This window comes from Anser anser, assembly GCF_964211835.1.
Source record: "Anser anser genome assembly, chromosome: 3".
Taxonomy (NCBI): Eukaryota; Metazoa; Chordata; class Aves; order Anseriformes; family Anatidae; genus Anser; species Anser anser.
The window spans coordinates 109834141-109853770 of NC_139722.1; the positions used below are offsets into that span (position 1 = coordinate 109834141).

Sequence of the window (19630 nt, forward strand, 5' to 3'; positions counted from 1 at the left end):
GTATTGGCTTCTTCAGATGGATCACAATCTGAGAAATCTGCACATAAACTTGCTTCCCGAAATACTGTGCGTGTTCACCAGGAGAAATTAGTAGTTTATCACCTAAGTTAGTGACAAGTGAAGCTACACTGCTCCCCCCTAGGCAACATTTTAACGGTCTTGTAATATCTTCTGTAGAACAGGCCTCTTTTGGCTGCAGCCTGTATCAAAACCATGCCATCCTTCAGAAAAGTGCCCAGACAGCCACGCTGCAGGAACGTGGACTAGACAACGACAACTCATGGGGCTGATCTCACAAAGGCTGTTTTTAAGAATCAGGGGAGAAAGGGGGAGATGTCTCCTACATGATTTTCCAGCGCTCCCAGATACCAAAGCACAAGCCACCACAAGCTTTCAGTCCCAGACTGAAGGGCAATCACTTCACACAAAGCTATAAAAGATTGTTTTCTGCTTGGCAAGGAGTTCCAGGTTTTGTTTACTGCACCCTCAACTCTACTCTGTAAAGGTAAGTGGTAGTTTCCACATGGGTGTTTCTACCACAGCTGTCAGTACCATTTGATTGCTTCAATGACCTTTCATATTTTCCCAAGACAAGCGAGATATTGTGGAAACAAACAACACGTAACTGATACGATGTAAAAAGGTAGAGATCAGAGGGTTGTACAAAAATTGCAATGGCAGGCCCGAAGCTGGCATTTCCTGAACCTTGGAGAGACTGACTTGTCAGCCTTAGTATGAGTTTATTACACACCTCTTTCCAGAATTAAAGAAACCCCGAACCACCAACAAACCCTACCCACTCCCATGGAAAAATGAGGTGACAGGAACGAAGGGCTCTCAAATGGCCGTGCAGGTGGAAAGCTTGCCTTCCTCCACGGCCATGTCTCAGGCTCCATGAGGTAGCAGGTGGAAGGGGTTAGACCTCAGTCATGGGTATCATTGATGCTTTCTGCTATCCTTATCTTCCTTCTCCACAGTTTCATTCTATTCCTGTACCCCAACAGCTCGCTCAGTGAATCTCCCTCCCCTGTGAAAGGCCATCCTAAGCCCTCTGCAATTTCAGTCTTCGTAATTCCCAGTAGCTGTAACATTACCCAGACAATTTCTTTCTGCTGGTCCTCACCATCAGCTGACACACTCCAGTCCACCAGAGATACACTGATTTAATTCTCCTGACTGTGAGTCAGTAATTATTTCTAAGCAATCTCAAAAAGTTCCACAGCAGCCAAATGTAAGCACAGGTATTTGGGGATTCAGGCCTGCGGCAGAAAATAACAAGACTGGAAACATAACAGATCACTAGACTCACAAACAACGAGGTTAAACAGGCAGTGTGAGACTGTGTAAGAGGATGCCAGAAAAAGGATCGTTGGAGAAAAATAACGCCAGATCGGTATAATGAAATCTGAGATTTTCGGTTTAAGTGTCAAGTGCTTTGTCTGCATGTTGCACAATCACATTAATCAAAAGCAGGAAACAGAAATCTTACGCTGGCCAGACATAAAATGCTTGTCCATTTTAATTTACACATCATGCAATGCACGACCATATACACTGAACAGCAACGACAGGAAAATTAATAAGAGAAAATAAGCAAAGAGCCTTCACCTGTCACCAGACCTTACAAGCTTCACTGGATTTCTCTTTATGAAAAATGACATCTGCCAGAATTACTCATGTTTAAATTCTTTAAAAGGACAAAAGCTTATTTTTTATTCAGTTTACCACTGTGCTATTAGCATTTATTTCACTATGATTATAATTAGATATATTTTTCACTCCCTGTCCTTGACTAGCCTGTTACCATTCTTGCAAACTTTAAAAATATTTCTGTTTTCAACCTAAATGTGGGGATGTGGGGTCAAGTAACCCACTGCTAGGGAAACTTGCTCTTTTTCACCCTTGACTATCAGATATATGTTGAGAGCTAGTCAGCTTTTTGAAAGTGCTAGTTTTTGTGCGTTTTTTTCTTTTCTACCATTTCAAATATATCCTGGAATTGTGACTTTATAGACCTTCTAGCTATATATTTAATACACAAACATAGGTAACTACTGCATTTATCATGTAAACCCTCCACAGAGCTATTATACTTTATAAGAACAAAAAGTATAAGTAGATTTTTATTTTTAAAGCCAATTGTAAATATACTTAAACAAAACAGAAATATTATCAGGTACGGATTCCCACTGGGAAGAACAAATTAGCATGAATTACTAAATGATGCAACATCTGGTTTAATAAAGGCTATTACCTCACCCACATCCTTAAAGTGACCCAACAACATTATTAATCTCCATGAATATTTTCATTTAAGATACATACCATGCCAATTAGTTAACTAAAACTCTTTTCAATCAGAGAACATTGACACTAAATGAATCTGAATGACTTAACATTTTCCAAAAGAAGCTCAAGACCTGCAGCCAGTAGGAATGAGAAAACCGTCAATAACTTTGCTGTTAAATCTAAGATGCAACCCCAGATTACTCTGCATTCAAACTCAGGTTACTAAGGACCCATTCCTGAACCAACATAACTGTGTACAAGACAGGCGGCTATTTGCTGACAACAATCACTTTGGAAAAGAGAGAATACAGGGAATAATCACCAGTTCTTCTTGCCATTCTGGGTATAACTAAAGGAAGAAGTCATGTAAAAAGGCCAATTACACCTTTCAAAGAAATCAACGATGCTATAAAACAAATTCCCTGAGAATGATTAAACCTACAGTATCTTCAGCAGTTGAAGATTCAAAAAAAAGGTATCGAATTTTCTCTAGAATTTCATGATGAATTAAGCATTACTGTAAATTCTACAGTCTTCTTTCCTCATCAACAGACTTGTTCTCCAGGGCTGAGATATACAGAAAAATTTATTTGAAGTGTTCAGTCTTTCAAAAAGCAAAACTGTATACAGTTAACCTGCAATTCACAGTTACTTCCCACAGCTTCTAATCCTGAAACTTTTATCTATTATTTTTTTTAGTTCAAGTGACCTTGTTTCTTAAGGCTTTAAATCCACAAACTGCTGGGGAAGTAAATCCAAATTTTGAAGACTACCTATAACCTTTGACTACAAACTTACCAAACAAGAAGGCACATACACATCCCTATTTCTTAGTAAGACAAATGATTAAGCAGTTCCTATCATGCTGCCCCATAAAAGAGAGTGTTTAAGATAAGCTTAATATTGCTTAATGAATATACTATACTTTCAATGCCTTTACTTCATTAAAAATCACATTCTTTAATTTCTGTGAATAGCAGAAATAGCTAATTATATATATTTTTAACCATGAGCAAAAGTAATTCCTCCCTGGTGACTGACTGAGGTTTTCCTGTGCATTACTGCTACGTAGCTATTGTTTCCCTCTTCCTTGTATTTCAGTTCTCTATATGTCTTGTCTATGAGTGTCCACTTGGCACAAACAGCACTATTTCACATCCATGTAAGAGAACATCACCACCCTAATTAACTATGGTAAGGTCTCAATCAAACAGGCACCTCTACACAACATTTTTAAACTGCCTCCTAGCAACGAAATTCAGCATCTCATCTTGATTACTTTTGCTGAGGTAGAAAGTACTGAAAACATACAGTGAAGGAAAAGAAAAAGCAAAAACCAAACACACTTCAAACCCTTATATATTTTTCCCTCTACTTTTACTTATTTTCTTCTAAGGATCACACAATTTCATTAACCAAAGCAGAGCAAAGTACGAAGACCTTCTGAAATCCAGCTAATAGATAACTAACTCTAAAGACATACTACAACTAAGCAGTAATAGGGGCATATGTGGCTTTTAACAAAGTGAAAATCATACATATGCATTTGTAGTGAGGAGAAAAATGACCTAAACAAACCAAAGAATAAGTCTTCTGGGCAAAGTTTATCATCTAGGTCAGTCACTTCTCTTTAACTTACGGTTTTCCTACAAATACATCAATTTCTATGCCACAAATAAATAACTAACACCAAAAAGCTATGCTGAAACGCTGCATTCTGAAAATTAACTGTTGCCAAAGACTATTAAAAATTATTAAAACCAGAATGTTTATAAGCAAAAAAAGAAAAAAAAATAGGATCTAATGTATAAATACATCTGGCAAATACAACAGCAAGCACTACATGATAACCACAAATCCCTTACTGAATACTTTGCCAGAGAAATCTAAAGTGAATGCTAAGTTGACAACAACTGAAAACAATTTCAGTGTGAAACTTGACATTTTCACCTCCTCCATCCCCACTTTCTAAAAAAGTAGAATTCAGTACTTTCCACTGAACATTGAATACTCCAGACTAAATTGTATAAAGTCCAATGTATAATCATTTAATTTTTCCTCCAATACAAAGAAAAAAAGCAACTGCAGTGTTATCCATCAGTTATCAAGACCAGGGTGGATGCATCCAAAAACAATTTTTCAGCTATGAAAAAGATTTTCAACACAATATTTCATTGATGATCAGGATAGCCCAAACTAAAATATTTCTATTTGCTCAACATGACTTTTTGATTTGAAACAGGTCAACAGTAAGCTCTATTTTTCCACCAGAACCCATCTGGTGGAAAAATAACCTAGAAGAAGTTGCAGGTTGAGGAAAAGAATATTTTTCCTCAAGATATTACATACCTGAGGCTATTTCTGAACTAATGCTTAAATACAGCAAAAATATTTTAACTGAAAGAAATTTGGCCCTGCTATACCCTCTCATGATTGCAACATTAGTAGTTCATCAATGTCATCATAGTAATCATTTTTGAAAATGTGCAAAACAGCACATCATAGACTCATAGAATGGCTCGGGTTGGAAGGGACCTTAAAGATGACCTAGTTCCACCCCCCCCCCGCCCCGCCACAGGCAGGGATGCCACCCACTAGACCAGGTTGCCCAGGGCCTCATGCAACAGAAGGATGGTCCACTTGGGAGACGTGTTCTCATCTCCCCTTTAGACCCACAGATTTTAAGCTAATGGGATATGTGACAATGCCAAACGAGATCTGAAGAAAAAACATCAAAAAAGCAGTAACTGAAAAACAAAACAAGGCAAAACAAAAATAAAAGCAAGAAAAACCCATCCCCAAAACCAGAGCAATTGCACCGGATGAGTTGTTCCCACCACATATAGAGAAATCTAAGCTACTAATCTCAAAACAATTTGTGAAACATTTTTTCTACCAAGGAATTCCACATGAAGTTCCTTCCAAAAATGAGTCAAAGCTCTCAGTAATTACAGTACGGAAAGATTCAAGATGCACCAAGCCAACTGATGCCAAAAACAACAACAAATCACAAACAAAAAACATCCCCAAACACCTCAGTTTTCCATTTCCCCCCCCAAGTATACTTATACTAAAAAGCTCACAAATCAAAGAAATCCACTAAAACAATTTTCATTTGCTACAGAAAGTTTCTTCAGTTTTTCCACCATTTAAGAAGATGTCAAAGAGTCAGAAGCGCTACTTTCCTAACTACGTTGTGCCTAAAGACTAAAGAAATAAGAAGACTTGCTTTCTACAGTAATTTCCACACTGCAGTGCTAACAACTGAATTCTTTAGCAGTGTGGTAACAGAAAATTTGGAAAATATATCAGAGTATACATGGTGCCAAATGCCATTGAAAACGCTTACGACCCTACCTTCTGTTATTTTTATTAAGTTTATATTCATTCTGTAATATAACTACTATCTGGAGAATTTGGATATTTAAATTTATATAATTTTATAGTCTTTCATGGCACTATTTAAAGGAACTACCAAACAAAAATACTAAGAGGATGTATCTTCTTTTTTAATCACCTTCCATAAAATTAACACGTTATGCATTGTAAAGCAGTTAAATAAGTTTGAATGAACGTGTAATACTGATCCCCTCCTACAGAAGTGATTCAACGAAACATGAATATGGGTTAAACACTTTCAGTACTGCACATTGGAAGAATTCCGTCCTACATTACAGAAACATACATATGGAATAATCCTTGCACCAAATGGCTTTTACACAGATGAAAACACCACTACAACAACAGGACAAAACATGAGCTTTGGAAAAGGAAAACAAAGACAAAACCAACACTGACAAAGAAAGGCATAAGATGAAAAATACCAGGTTAGATCTTGCAGTGTAGTATATATCCTCTGAATTGTCCAAAAAATCGCTACTGTCAGGCTGTTCATTAGATAGAGATCAAGAAACTCAAGTTATTTACATTGTGACTGAAAGCCAGGTATAGATAAAGGGAAATTTTCTCACTAAAAAGGAAAAAAGAGTTGTTAGTTGAAGCTCAAACCATGTTAAAACAGTTCAGGCGGGAGGGAGGAACACAGCTAAGGGTATTGTCACATCACCAAATACTACTGAATCATACCAAAATAATGACTTATTGTTCATCACCTGAGCTGTGGTAATGGGTGACAAGCTGCCTCAGTAAGAGGCATGTATGTACCACCTTAAAATATAAGGGCATCACCAACAATAACTCATCATTCAGCAGTGGTCCAGACCTTTGGCTTGTGCGCTCATACCCTTAAGTAAATTAGCATGAAGTTTAAACATGCTTTAGCGAGACAAAAGCAAAAGGGTCGGAAGAACTGCTTTAATGAAAATAGATTCACATTATTGTTGTTGGAAAAAGAGAGAGCATCTCTTGCTCCTGTTTCCATTTAAAAGTCTCTCTCCAGTCCCCCCCCAGAGGGTGTAGATTATTACAAGTTTCTCCTTTAGCCTACTTTGTACTAAGGCTCTTTGCTAGAGCATCCATTCCTTGAAAATGCCAATTGCAATTGTCCGTTTGTTCCATGGTTGGTTTCTAACAACAAAATGCATTTTTTTCTTTTGTCTCTAGACCCAGCATCATCACTTGGAAAATAACAGTTATGCTTCTCTCTTGGCTAACAGCAGTTGTAAGAATTATAACAACTCTTCTAATTCAGTCTACAGTGGCAATACATTACAAAAACAGCTACCGTGGATGCAAATAATTTCATGTAAGCAGTTAGGTAACTGCAGTTACCTGTAGGTAGCCTACAAGAACTATCTATCTTGCTTGGATTTTTAGGTACGTCACAGTAATCCTGCGACAGACAAACTGATGATTGTTTCATTCTTTCCCATTCATGCTCACACTGAAAACAAACTCAAATAATTAGACCAGCACTACAGAAAAAAAAATCCTGCCAGGTAATCAGAAAGAATATATTAATCTTTTTAAGGTGAAAATTATGTAAGATGTCCTAAAATAAAGGATTTTTATATCTTGAAAGGACAAATCATGTCTGTATGTTTCATTCTGTTATGGGCACTGGGGCAGTTAATTTCTTTATTGAGAAAAATCCGTGAAAGCAGTTATAGATCTTTACAGAGAAATAAGGCAAGTTCTTTGGACAGGTTTGAAATATGTAAACGCTCACAGGAATACATAATACTAAAATATTTCCTTATCAGTAGAATTAATCTGGATAGTTCAAGTCCCTTCTTGTAGGGGAAAGGGCTTCTAAGATTCTGAAGTGCAAAGGTCCTGATTGCTAACACATGCTGTGGGAAAAGGCCCACTTTCTCTTTTCCAAGCATACCTGCCAAAAAAAGTACTCTCAGAAGTCATGCTTTAACCCCCTGCAGAAAATCTCTCTCTGCTACTTAGCAATTCAGGTTCCTATGGTACAATGAAAATACCTCCCTGCCCCAGTGAAGCTGTCCAGCTCACTAGTTGGTTTGTACAGTGACTGACTGATAAAATAAAAGTGAAAAGAAGTATTTTAAAACTTCAGCTTCTCCATTCACATATTTTTGCAATTATGATTCTATATATAAAATAAAATTATTAAAAAGCATCATACTTTGAATTATATGATGCCACCAATTTTCTTAACAATCCAGACAATGCAGCACAGAAACAAAGTCCTGATAACTTGGAATTAGTTCAAAAATGATTCTGAGGTAACTGGTGAGTTGACGGTAGAAACGCTGACCTTCCCAGGAACAGGAAGAAACTGCCCAAGTGCACAAATGTGAATAGCAACAGCCTCCGTCACAGAAGTTACTGCAGTGGCATGTGAGAGACAGCACAGACACCTTTTCCCCCACTGCCTGAGTTCTCGTAGCCCTTGTACTGATGGACCCATAGGAGGAAAATATCAGCACTGTATCGTACACAATACACCAACTTCCAGACTCACTGTGGCTCAGGTGTGATTCAGGGCTACAAAAAGTTTGTTTGCATGGGAAAACAAACCTCCCCCAAAAATCCATTTTCAAACGCATCATGCTTCTTCCCAGGCTCTCAATTTTATGATTATTTCCAATAGCAATCATTATCAATATGAGCATGAGGGAGAGAAGCATCTGAGTACACACAGAGCAACTCTACAATTAAAACTGTAACTGTAAGCAAAGGGAATGATATATTTGGCAGTGAGGTATAAAGGATAGAGGAAACCCACAATACAAAGAGCTGTCGCTTAGCACATACATCACACCTGGTAAAGCCCACAAAGAAGGGGGTCTTGATGCGTACAGTCTAATGACACCAAATAATTCAGGACCAATATGTTCCCCCTTGTTGGAAGAATGACTACTAACTTTAGTAGTGCTAAGGAAATATGCTATGCATCTTATATTTCCCCTCCTCCACTGATATTTGCAGGGAATAACGTATTGTGCATTGCATGCGCTGCTTGTTACTCACAAATTCATGATGTGGCTCTGTTTCTTTCCTCAAGGGTGGATCAAATTTTACTTGACCAACTGAAGAGGAGAAAAGGAAAACAACAACTTAAGTTACGCAGCAATTAGACAAAACTTTCCTCCAAAGGTTAACACAAGAAATAAATTCAGTTTAATGAGTGTATTCTATGCCCACTGATGGAAACTTTTGACACATGCTAGTATTCTGTCGCAGAAGGCAGCACAATCATCATTTACCCTACCTACTCACTCTACAATCCAGAAAAGGATTCAGTGAATAGGTCATGGAAGTGCCCTCTTTAAAGGTCTAGCACAGCTGTAGTTTATACAAAAAACATCTATAACGTGAATTCACCCTTGGATCTGTTCTTCTGGGAGACTCATTAGCACTAAAGAGCCTTGAATGCAGTTTGGAGAAAACTAATCACACCTTCTCAGAGCTCTTTGGCAGGTACTCTAAGACACCTCCCCTCTATTTTAGTTAAAGAAAACTAAAGCTGCAAGTAATGCTCTGATTTAATTCAAGCAAAGGAATGACTAAAACTTGGGGATTTGGGGGTGGAGTCTGCTTTTAATGGCTGGTGATCAACCTTCTCTTTTCCCAATTTTTATGTATATGTTTCAATTCAAAAGCAAACATGACAAATATACTAAATTAAGGAAGAAAAAGCTTTCCTTGCCATTCTGGTACCCAGCGCAATCTGGCATCACTCTGAATATCCTTGCCAGAGTGAGATATGGGGCTATACCACCCAGCTATCAAAAGATCTCAGGCTGTGCACTGCTCAATTAATATGAAGCAAAAGTAAGATTTACTGAAGTGCTGACAAAGTGTGCATTCAAGTATTTTAAACAAATATTTATTCTGCTTCCGGAACCTGTACCTGTAGGTGAAACAGCATAAGCTTTTATTTTGCTGCATACCAATAAAAATGTTTCTGTGTGTCAAATACCCAGAATACCAGTTGAAATCATAAGAGAATATTAATGATTAATTTAAGAACATTTAATATTATCATCTACACATGCTTACAGTTTATTTCAGAGCGTGTCTTCTCTTCTCTCACATTTCTACTTGTTGAATGAATTCTATGAGGCACTACAAGAGGCTGGAAGAAAAAAACAATACTTCAATATCCAAGTATACTCATTTAAAAGGCAGTATTGTGCATTTTTTTTGCATATTTCTTTAGCATACTATCAAAAAGAAATCAAGCAGAAGCTAAAAATAAAGATGTCCTTTTTTTGTACATTAAAGTTAGAAATATTTATTTAAAGTTAGAATTATTTAGTTACAATGTCTCCACATTACTCTGAGAATGTCATGAAGTTCAGTATAAGGGTTTTTAAACTCTGGATTTGAGCAAATGACGATAATGCTGGCCATGATTCACTTTTGCTCGTGTAACATTTCCTTCCTGTGCCTTTCAGTTTAATAGTATTGACAGTTTCCAAAGTAAGCTGCGATACTAACTCAGTCTTACCAGCAGATTTTCCTTTGTTTAGACAACCATATTTTCCCAGTTTTTAATCTAAACCAATTCCTAAAATGTCACCAGTTAGTTTCTTTCAATAGATGACAAGTTAGCCTGAGTTTTTCAGAGCTGAACAGAAGAGATAGTATCCCTGGTACCACGTAGCAAGTTCCTTGTGTTGTATGGCAAGAGCGATGCCATCATTTCTAGAAGTTCACCTTCATACTTATGGGCCATCTCTATTTTTCTCTGGATTTCCATTTACTTCTATACCAGATGAAGCATCATGAACTTCAAGACATAGCTTTCTTTTCCTTGACCCTGTTGGATTTTTGCTTTTCCTTCACATCTACTACAGCAAGTTTTCTAAGAAACCATAACACAAGGTTTCTTACCAAGAATACAAGACCAACTGACTGATGTGTACAATAAGGCCCCAAACTCAGCAACAGAAATCCTAATTGTGTTTTCAGTATGTGCCGTTATGAAATCTTACTCTCAAGAAAAAAACTCCCAAACTTTCTCCCAAGTAATCTGTGAAAATTGTATGTTTGCTATGTTTCTGTTGAATATATGCCAGCAAAACAATTTTTAATGAAGGCAACATGACATTGTAGTGTCAGAAATTTGACATGCTTGTAAGTTAAGTTTGCTTTTACAAATACTCATCATAATCTTCACCCGGCAACTTTTGACTATGAAGCGATGACCATTAGAGAAATTCAACTGGTATAATACCACAAGAAGTCACAAACGCTCTGCAACTCTGTTTACTGTTTAATCCTCAACTATTATCTGAAAGCTTTATTCCCGTCGTCTTTGCATCACACACAACTGCCTTGTTTTATATTATAAGCCAAACATACGTACAGAGTGCTTCACCTCACTTCTATGTTTGCTTTGGTCGTTTTTTTTTTTAAACTGGATAGGCTTCAAGACTGTGGGTGCACGAGAGAAAATGCAACTCACAGTCAGGCTTGCATTTTTGGAGCTTGTGACAATCCTCCTCTTCTATAGTTCTGGTCTGTCTATTTTGCATTCTTCTGAGCTTTAAAACATTTGCAGTTCAATGTTCAACCTTTTTTTCCACTTGAATATTTCAAACACTAAGCACTGAAAGGTTGCTTACGTCTAGTCCTTGGTTGAGAGGCACTGCCCACCTGCACAGGGTAAATGCACATTCGTGATGCCAGCATCAGGAACCAGGTTTAGAGCGGGAAGAAAGCATTTTTGCCCTCGCAGCATTATTTTGTAAGTTCCCTGTATCCTGCCACAGATGTTCACAGATATTCACACTGTACTACGTGCAGAACCCGCCCTCACACTTCCTTTTCCTCGGCTAACAGAATTACTGGAAGTAGTCAAATCCTCATCACTCTGTCATGAGGACAGAGTCTGCAATTCACCTTGAAAGACCTATGCTGACAACTAAACAACAGAAGCAGCTGACACCCAAATTGTGCCCGAGGACAAAGAAATGTAGGTTAACTTCCCAACACAAAATGCCATTTGGGCACAACGTTAAGCATGGTACAGATCTCACAAACAATCTCATCTCCAAAACAGAGAGGGTGCTAAGACTCAAACGTAATAAATAGGATTATAGGGAACAGGCAGTTGCCAGCAGCTACAATACCTTATTCATAAGGGAGTCCCAAATGGAAATTGTCTTGGAATCAGAAACCCACTGAGGTACTACTCCATTAGTTGGAGTAAGGAAAACATCAAAAATGCCACAATTACAGATATTGCTGCCAAACAAATACTGACTGTATCCACGGGAGACCTTCCTGATTATATCCAAACAACCTGATTGCATTTCCCCCCACACACTGTTTCATCTTTAAGACAACGCTCCATACTATCCTACCCAAAAAGTAACAAATAGTATTCCCATAAAAGCACCATGGGCCAGGTGAAGAGCTAACATGAGTGGGCAGCAGACCTGCTAACACCACTGCTAGCTAGAAAAGCTCCTGCAACTCCAAAAGCCAACAAAAAACTAAGTGACCAACTACCACACACGCAAAAAAAAAAAAAAAACAGGGTGCAGGTCTAATGTTCAGGATTCTCCCCAGGGTTGTTTGTACCATTCTACGTTGCTTCTTTCAGTTTTTGGTGGATGCATTCGGGTGACTGCTACTAGTAAAGGAGTGGTCATTCCCAAAGTTCAGATGAACATCTCCAGCCAGCCTGTGAGCAGACAGGTCTTGGAGCATGTTCAACTACGTATATGAGGAACATGGACGTTTCTCATCTTCGACACACGAGAATGACTGCAGTGTCAACCACAACTTTTATCTGTGATAGGATATCTGAAATACAAAACTTGCTCAAGATGCATCAGATAATTTATCATCTGCTTTATTCGCAGAGGCAGATTTCTACACTCGTTTATTTTGTAAGGAAACATTTTCCCAAGTGTCCCTATCAATCTCATTTTGCAGGCAGATTAAAAGCAGTGATGGAAAGTTATCTGGTAACAAGGTTTGGGCAGACATGAGAAGTGACATCTAAGTTGCCTATCTGATGAAGATGATCCAACACCACAGGTAATGGTATTTGAAGCCCACTGAACAGACCAAAGCCATGTGATGAACGCAGAGAACTGGATTATGTCTAGCTGTGAAGTCCATGAACACAGCAAAAACCCCACATAAACCACGTAAGGTGAACAACAAATGAACTTGCATCCAGAAGAACAAACTGAAAAGACGTTCAAGACAAGTTGCTCATCCCCTCGATACCGTCAACCCATACAGCTCCTTTATAAATGATGAAAATATGCGTTTTTCTCTGATCACTGTTGTGAGACAGTTTTTATTGTATTTTCTCCCCAGACAAGGCATAACTTTTTCCTGATACCAGGTTTTATTACGGGATAACTGACAAGTGATATACATTGGACAACTGAAGAGACTTCTTAAAGGTAAACCAGAATGGACATAAGAACGATTACTATTTTGAAAGCCACAGATAACTGTCACTAAAACGTGTGCTGAAGTGACTCCATACAGAAAGAGAAGAGAGATTCTCCAGCCGAGTGGCCCAAAATAAAGACATATTCTTACTGGAAAATATGTAGAAGTGACACGGGGAAATGGCACATCAATGATTCAGTACAATTTCCAGGAAAGCTACTCAGTGCAAGCTAGTCTGACCCAAACTCTTACCTAACAAAAGGCACACTGAAAACAGCTATCTTACTTCTTATGACAGTTTATGAAAACCTTATTTTTCTGGTTTCTACAGAAATACTGCTTAAGGGAGGCCTCAGAGTTGTCTACCATCACTGAACAGACAGTAAGGTAAAGTACACCACCTGATCCTCACAGGTTATGTTAAAGAGCAGAACTGAGTTCTTCGGTGCTGTCTCCTGATGGAGACATATAGGATCAGAAACTCTTCTCTTGGGAAAGTCAAACACATTAAGGGTTTTCTTGCATGTTTAACTTAATTAAATTAAATATAATTTAGTTAGATTTATTTTACACAGCTTGGCTACTTGGAATTGCTTTTAAGAGTATTGACTATTCAATCTTTATGCCTTCCCCTCCTTCCCCACTTGAAGATTGCACTGCACAATAAAAAACAAATTTTACTTTCGCTTCTTTCCAGTTATTTATTTCAACTTTTAAGGAAGAAAGAAGCAGATTCAGTGCATGTCAACTTGTCTTTGATTCTACAGAAAGTACAAAACCTCATTTAACTTTCAAAATCTGAAAGCGGGTATCTTGAAGTAGATGCTTTTTTAAGCCTATTTTCATTTGAAGACATTTTCAGACTAGTTTATCCCTATTTAAAAAAAAAAACAAACACACACACACAATACACACAAAGCACAATTATGCAATAAATGAGTCAATTTGTGCCAAAAGGATTTCTCTTCCCCATAAGAGGTAATTAAATAATGAACTGTAAACATCTTGGAAGTCTTCACTAAGATACAATTAAATATGATAGGATGCAATAACAAAATAAGTCTTAAGAATCAATTCAGTCCTGTTCTGTTTATCACCTTACATAAGCATGATATTTTTAACCTGCTGTTAAAAGTAGAAAATCAGAGACTTTGCATTTGATAAAATCACGAGGGAAATCAAGTCTCATATTCTAAGATAGAAAATAAAATCTGCAAGAAACACAGCAAAACAGCTGACAAAAACAACTACAGAATCATTATCTTCTAAGTAAGAAAGTTGCTGAGACAGTAGATTAAAAGCAAAGAAACAAGTTATATATGGATATAGAGTGATTTTATGAATGCGTTCTTTGCAGATACAGATATTTTCACGAAGAAACAGAAAGTAGGGTCCATGACAGAATGCAGGACTGGAGGAGTCCACATGTACTTTAGCACCACAAAATGCGGAAGGACAACAAATAAAACTAAAATGTTTAAATCTCTTTAATCTTTTCTCCCTCAAATACAATGAATTTTGGTAAGTGTCTGATAAGTGTCAGAAGTCTACACATGCAACAAGAGAATAAACTGAAGTGAACGGAACCCTGCAGACCATTCTGAGATCACATTTCTGCGGCTCAACAAATAATAATTAAGTATCTAATCATTTAGTTCTGTTGGCAAACAAAAACTCAAGCTGATTCTATGGTTAAAACGTATTCTTACCTCAGGATCGTCATCATCAAAGTCATGGTAAGTGGAATGATCAGGATTATTCATTTTATCCAAAAGTTCAATAGCAAGACTTCGATTTAGTGGCTGAGTAACAAAAGGATGCTGAAAGACAGAAGGAAAAAAGGCATTAAAATACCAATCAGTCATAATAAACACATTTTAGTTTTACACCTTCAAAAACAAAACAAATCAAAAAAACACACACAAATTATACCTGTAGTAACTTTTCAGCTGTAGGCCTTTTCTTAGGATTTTTTGTAAGTGCCATTTTCACAAAGTGATGGAAACTATTGGACCTGTAAAATGAAATGGTAAACATTAGAATTAATTGTTCAGCAAAATACATGACCGTTATCTACTGAAATGTTCAAGTGCTTACCATTTCATTTTGTCCTTTAATTTAGGAGGCTGGAAGTTGCTTTTCGTCATTAGAAAAAGTGCTCTGAAAAAACAATATTTAGGTGGTTTGCATTGCGAGATGGATACATGCACGCACACACGAGACAGATTAGTAAATACATGATTTTGTTGGCAGTAAGAAGTCCATCAGTTTAAGAGACGCTACCAGGACAATACCACATATTTATGCACCAGAAAGAGTTCTTACGATTGTTACAACCCAACATGCTTGCAGTAGCCCCAAACACCACAAGCACACATAGCCAGCTAATCTAAACAGATTATTTATAAAGCTGTGTTTATACACCAAGCTTTAACCCCTTGCTAACCTCATTGGATGTAGGTCAAACATTGGAGGCTGAAGTTCAGCAAGCTCTATAGCAGTTATTCCAACTGCCCACAGATCACAGAGTTGGTTATAGCCACCTTTTCTTTCCACTGCAGCAACTTCTGGTGCCATCCTAAATGACGAAAGATGTCTTGTTTTAGATACACTTTTCATCACAAATCAAACATTCTTCTGTATGCAGCAGCACGTTTTTCATTTCCCCATAGCTCTCAATTAATACACAGCATATATATTTATATTTTTCTGTGTATATATACACACACGTGCATACGTGTACATGTAAAAAGGTACTTCATATATACATTTCTTGATTTTGAACTTCTAAATTTCAACCTGAAGTCCACAAAACTGTGTCAAGTTTTTCCCTAGTTCCTTTTTTTCCAAATGAATAAACACCGTGGTACTTGTTTATTCATCTGAAAGTAGTGGCAAACAATTCCCACGTTAGGATCCCTCCTTCACTGTAGCAAGGATGCAGTTTTCCTCTATTACCTACCAGGAAGGAAGTGGATGAAAACAATCTTGTGCAGGAGCACAGGGAACTACCTACCAGTGGACAACCAAACCAGAATAAAATCCAAACAACACCCAAATACACATATAAGCCCAAGAAAGTAATCACATGACTTTGAAGAGAAAAACTCTAACTAGAAATGCAACAAAAAAGACAAATTTTCTTTTCTCCTAAAAGCATAAGGCCTGAAGACTTATTGTCAGTTCTGCAGAGTACTTCTTGTTTGGAAAACCTGCTTCACTGTTATGTCAAGGACCCCATTTAAGTCTACAAAGTAGCTTCGGATCTTCAGGGGGAAAAATGTTTACAAACATAAACACAAATAGGGATACCTAAATAAAATAATTCTCTAGAAATTGTGGCATGCTTTGGATTGCCAAAGTAAACCATGGATCTGATTGTCTGATATAGTCATATCAGATGTCAGAAGTGCTGAAGTTTTTAAGCTTTGAACTTAGTTAGCCCAGATCACCTGAAAAGGACCACTGCAATAGGAAATGCAGCACAATATAGGTAAGACTGAAGAACATCACTTAATGAGTGCTACAGTAAAGCAGCAGACAGCATTACTTAAGAGACATTTCAAATGATGTACTATTTAAAACACATATTTCTAACTGCATATTTGAAGATAACATCAGATTTTTGTGGTATGATTTATTTCACGGTTGGTGTAAACTACATCTACATAAACTTCCATTAGAATTCATTAAAAAAATAATCAAAAAGGAAGATACTAAGGGAGGAAGGAGTTATTGGTGTAGAGGGGAAATATGTTAACTTTACAAAGATGTGGAGGATAAGGAACACAAGGGTAAATAGTGGGACTTCTAGAACTGAAGCTACTGCACAATAGTTTTGCCTTTCATTTCTCTCCCATCCCACCATGGTGCCCTTCCCTGCCCATACCTCTAACGATTGCTCAAATCTTCACACTGCTTACAGCTAAATTTTCTTCTCCACAGCCTCAAGCTTTGCTTCCTCGCTTCTACTCCCCAGATCTGAGATGACTTTCAAAGAAAACCTGATGCTTTTTGTCAGTATATAACCCATGTAATGCTTTCATAATTATTGTTTAAGGTTATGGCGTGTCATTTGAGAAGCACGGCCCAGTTTGGAAGTTACATAGCGATACAGGTCAGGACTGAAGTCACCCCAGACATCTCAGTCAGGAAACAGAGTGACAGTCCAATTACACAATCATGACCGATGGGTGTTTGCGCTGCTCAGGAAGGGAAGCGAATCTGTGCCTTGGCGTGACTTACACTACAGAAAAATGCTAAAAATGCTGTGCTTGAGTCTATTTCAAGACTGCATATTTGAATGTAGCTTTTTTTTTGTACATACATTTTTCTCATAAATACTATGCTGTCACACAATAGAACTTGCAGTATCTGTCTAGGAAACGTACAAAAGTGCTATCTTACAGTGAAGAACGTGCATCATTTACTTCAAGGCAAAAAGGGAACCACGTCCAGTACAAAGAGAGAGAAAAAAAAGGAAAAACCTGAACTTCAGAAAAGATAAATTATGCAAACTAGTTTACTGAGGAAAGAATAAGATATAGTACAGACTGAACTCAAACTTCAGGTTTTTTTCTATCATTTTTTGTTGTGGTGGTGTTTTTTTTTTGCCTTATATGCCTAAAAATAAACAAACAGAAGTCTTAGAGAAAACATTTCACAAGTGGCAAAAGAATCTGCAGAGACAAACAAATGAAACTCATTACCAGCTGAAGAGTTGCAGAAAAAACAGGTCTGGCATAAAAGGGAAGTAACCCAAGACACCAAAATGGATATTGGGGAAGAAAAAAATTTAAGATCAGAGTTAAAAACAAGCAAGACTGCAGACAGATTTAAAATCAGACTAAACTGAGATACACTGGACAATAGTAATAGCAGAACACAGACAATATTTAAGTTTTTCAAGGTATTTGAACGTTTCTTCTGATGCTCAGCTAATTCAGGACGTAGCACAAAAACAGACATGATCCCATGAAAACTGGACAGCCTTTACTGATTAGTCTACTCAGAAAGACATAGCACGCTTTTAACACAAGATTTTCAATAGTATTATGTTCATTACTATTAGATCAATGAACAATTAAAAACATAGTTACCAATATGGGGTGCCAATAAATGATTTCCTTTTGGCAATTGTAGCTGTTATCTGTGCAGATACTCCAAAATCAGCTATATAAAAAAAAATAATGAAGAGTTAATAACTGATCTGATGCAATTCACTGTTTATGACCATGACAGTTTGGTTTCTTCACTTTTAAGAGTTTGCTACACATACTGGAAATATTTAACAAAAAATAAGTAACAAAAGCAAATAATGGAAGCTTGGTGACTCTCAAATTCTTTTGGTCAACCCCTCTCAGTCGCCTAAGAAATATGCAGGCTGCACACAAACATGTCCCTCTTATCAACACAAGAAAGAAAAAGGCTAAGTTTTATAAAAGCCTATGATTTGATTTTTTACATCTCCTGTACAACATCAGAAAGTTTCACTTCAGTGTTCCAAAACCAGACTCCAATTACTCCGAAGATATCTATGTGATGGTGCTGAGTCAGATATTATCAGCAAGAGAAAATGAAATCTAAAATTCATTAATTCCTTACCTAATTAAACAAAAAGACTGCTTAGCCTGCACACAACTTACAGCTTAACAGATTTTTATTTACTTACCTAATTTTACGTGTCCATTATCCGTTAAAAGAATGTTTGCTCCCTTAAAAGAAAAAAGTGCAGTTCAATTAGAATATGCAGATTTCCCTGATAGTATATTAAAAAAAATCTTTATGTGAGATCTAATGGCAAACGAGGGGTCAAAAGATAAATCAAGGATTAGCATGTTCAAGGAAACTGTAGCTTTATCAAGGAAATGTTTCTGAAATTATCTACTTGCCATTCTGTGATATAAAGGAACTTAGATATACAGGGTTTCTCATGAATTTCAAGTTTAATATTCTTTAGCCTATGGTATTACAAAGTTTCCCATTGTACACAAAGCCCTCTCAAAGAGCAGAATTATGATCATTTGCCTATGCGGATGAATTCTTACTTTCTTTTTGCTATTTAGAGTGATTGAAAGGAAATAAGAACTCTAAATGTCACGGCGGAAGTAATTTGATTTTCTTTTCATATGCAGGAGCTGGTTTTGTCTCATCTGAGAGCCATGACAATTATAGCCTTAAGGACCTCCCTTGATATTCAAGTGTTTTACAAAACTATTTCCATCTTTCTGCAGCAGAGATTCTGTTAGTGCTCGATTGTAAGAGTTCACTGCTGTGGGGCTATATGCACCCCTTCAATAATCAGCACCAACCCCAAGCGACAGTTGATACCATAAAATTACCACACAAAAGGACTGTGAACAAACCTGATTGGAAGAAGGAAACCAGTTACAAGCAGAACTGAGCGAAGGTTGGAGATGGCTAAGCAAAGCTGAACAGAGCTACGAATGTCAGTGCTGCCCATAAACCGGGCAGAAAGGCAGCACAGAGGGCTTTCCAAGCATCATTTATATATAGGCAGTGGGTTTTCACAGGGAACAAATCA

At 37.3% G+C, this 19630-nt stretch overlaps 1 protein-coding gene across 7 annotated transcripts in view; it reads right to left on the reverse strand.

Moving 5' to 3' along the window:
• Positions 1-19630, reverse strand: part of MAP4K3 (mitogen-activated protein kinase kinase kinase kinase 3) — an 82433-nt gene that overhangs the window by 35228 nt on the left and 27575 nt on the right. For 4 of the 7 annotated variants that reach the window (XM_083831695.1, XM_083831694.1, XM_083831693.1 and 1 more), the window contains 9 exons: positions 18758-18800; positions 18186-18258; positions 15533-15664; positions 15184-15246; positions 15019-15100; positions 14796-14906; positions 9724-9799; positions 8692-8750; positions 6114-6176 (listed from right to left, as the gene is read on the reverse strand). In XM_083831695.1, coding sequence (XP_083687821.1) covers positions 6114-6176; positions 8692-8750; positions 9724-9799; positions 14796-14906; positions 15019-15100; positions 15184-15246; positions 15533-15664; positions 18186-18258; positions 18758-18800 — 702 coding nt within the window. The remainder of the gene's footprint in view (positions 1-6113; positions 6177-8691; positions 8751-9723; positions 9800-14795; positions 14907-15018; positions 15101-15183; positions 15247-15532; positions 15665-18185; positions 18259-18757; positions 18801-19630) is intronic. The other 3 variants (XM_083831698.1, XM_083831697.1, XM_083831696.1) reach the window with 1 other exon arrangement.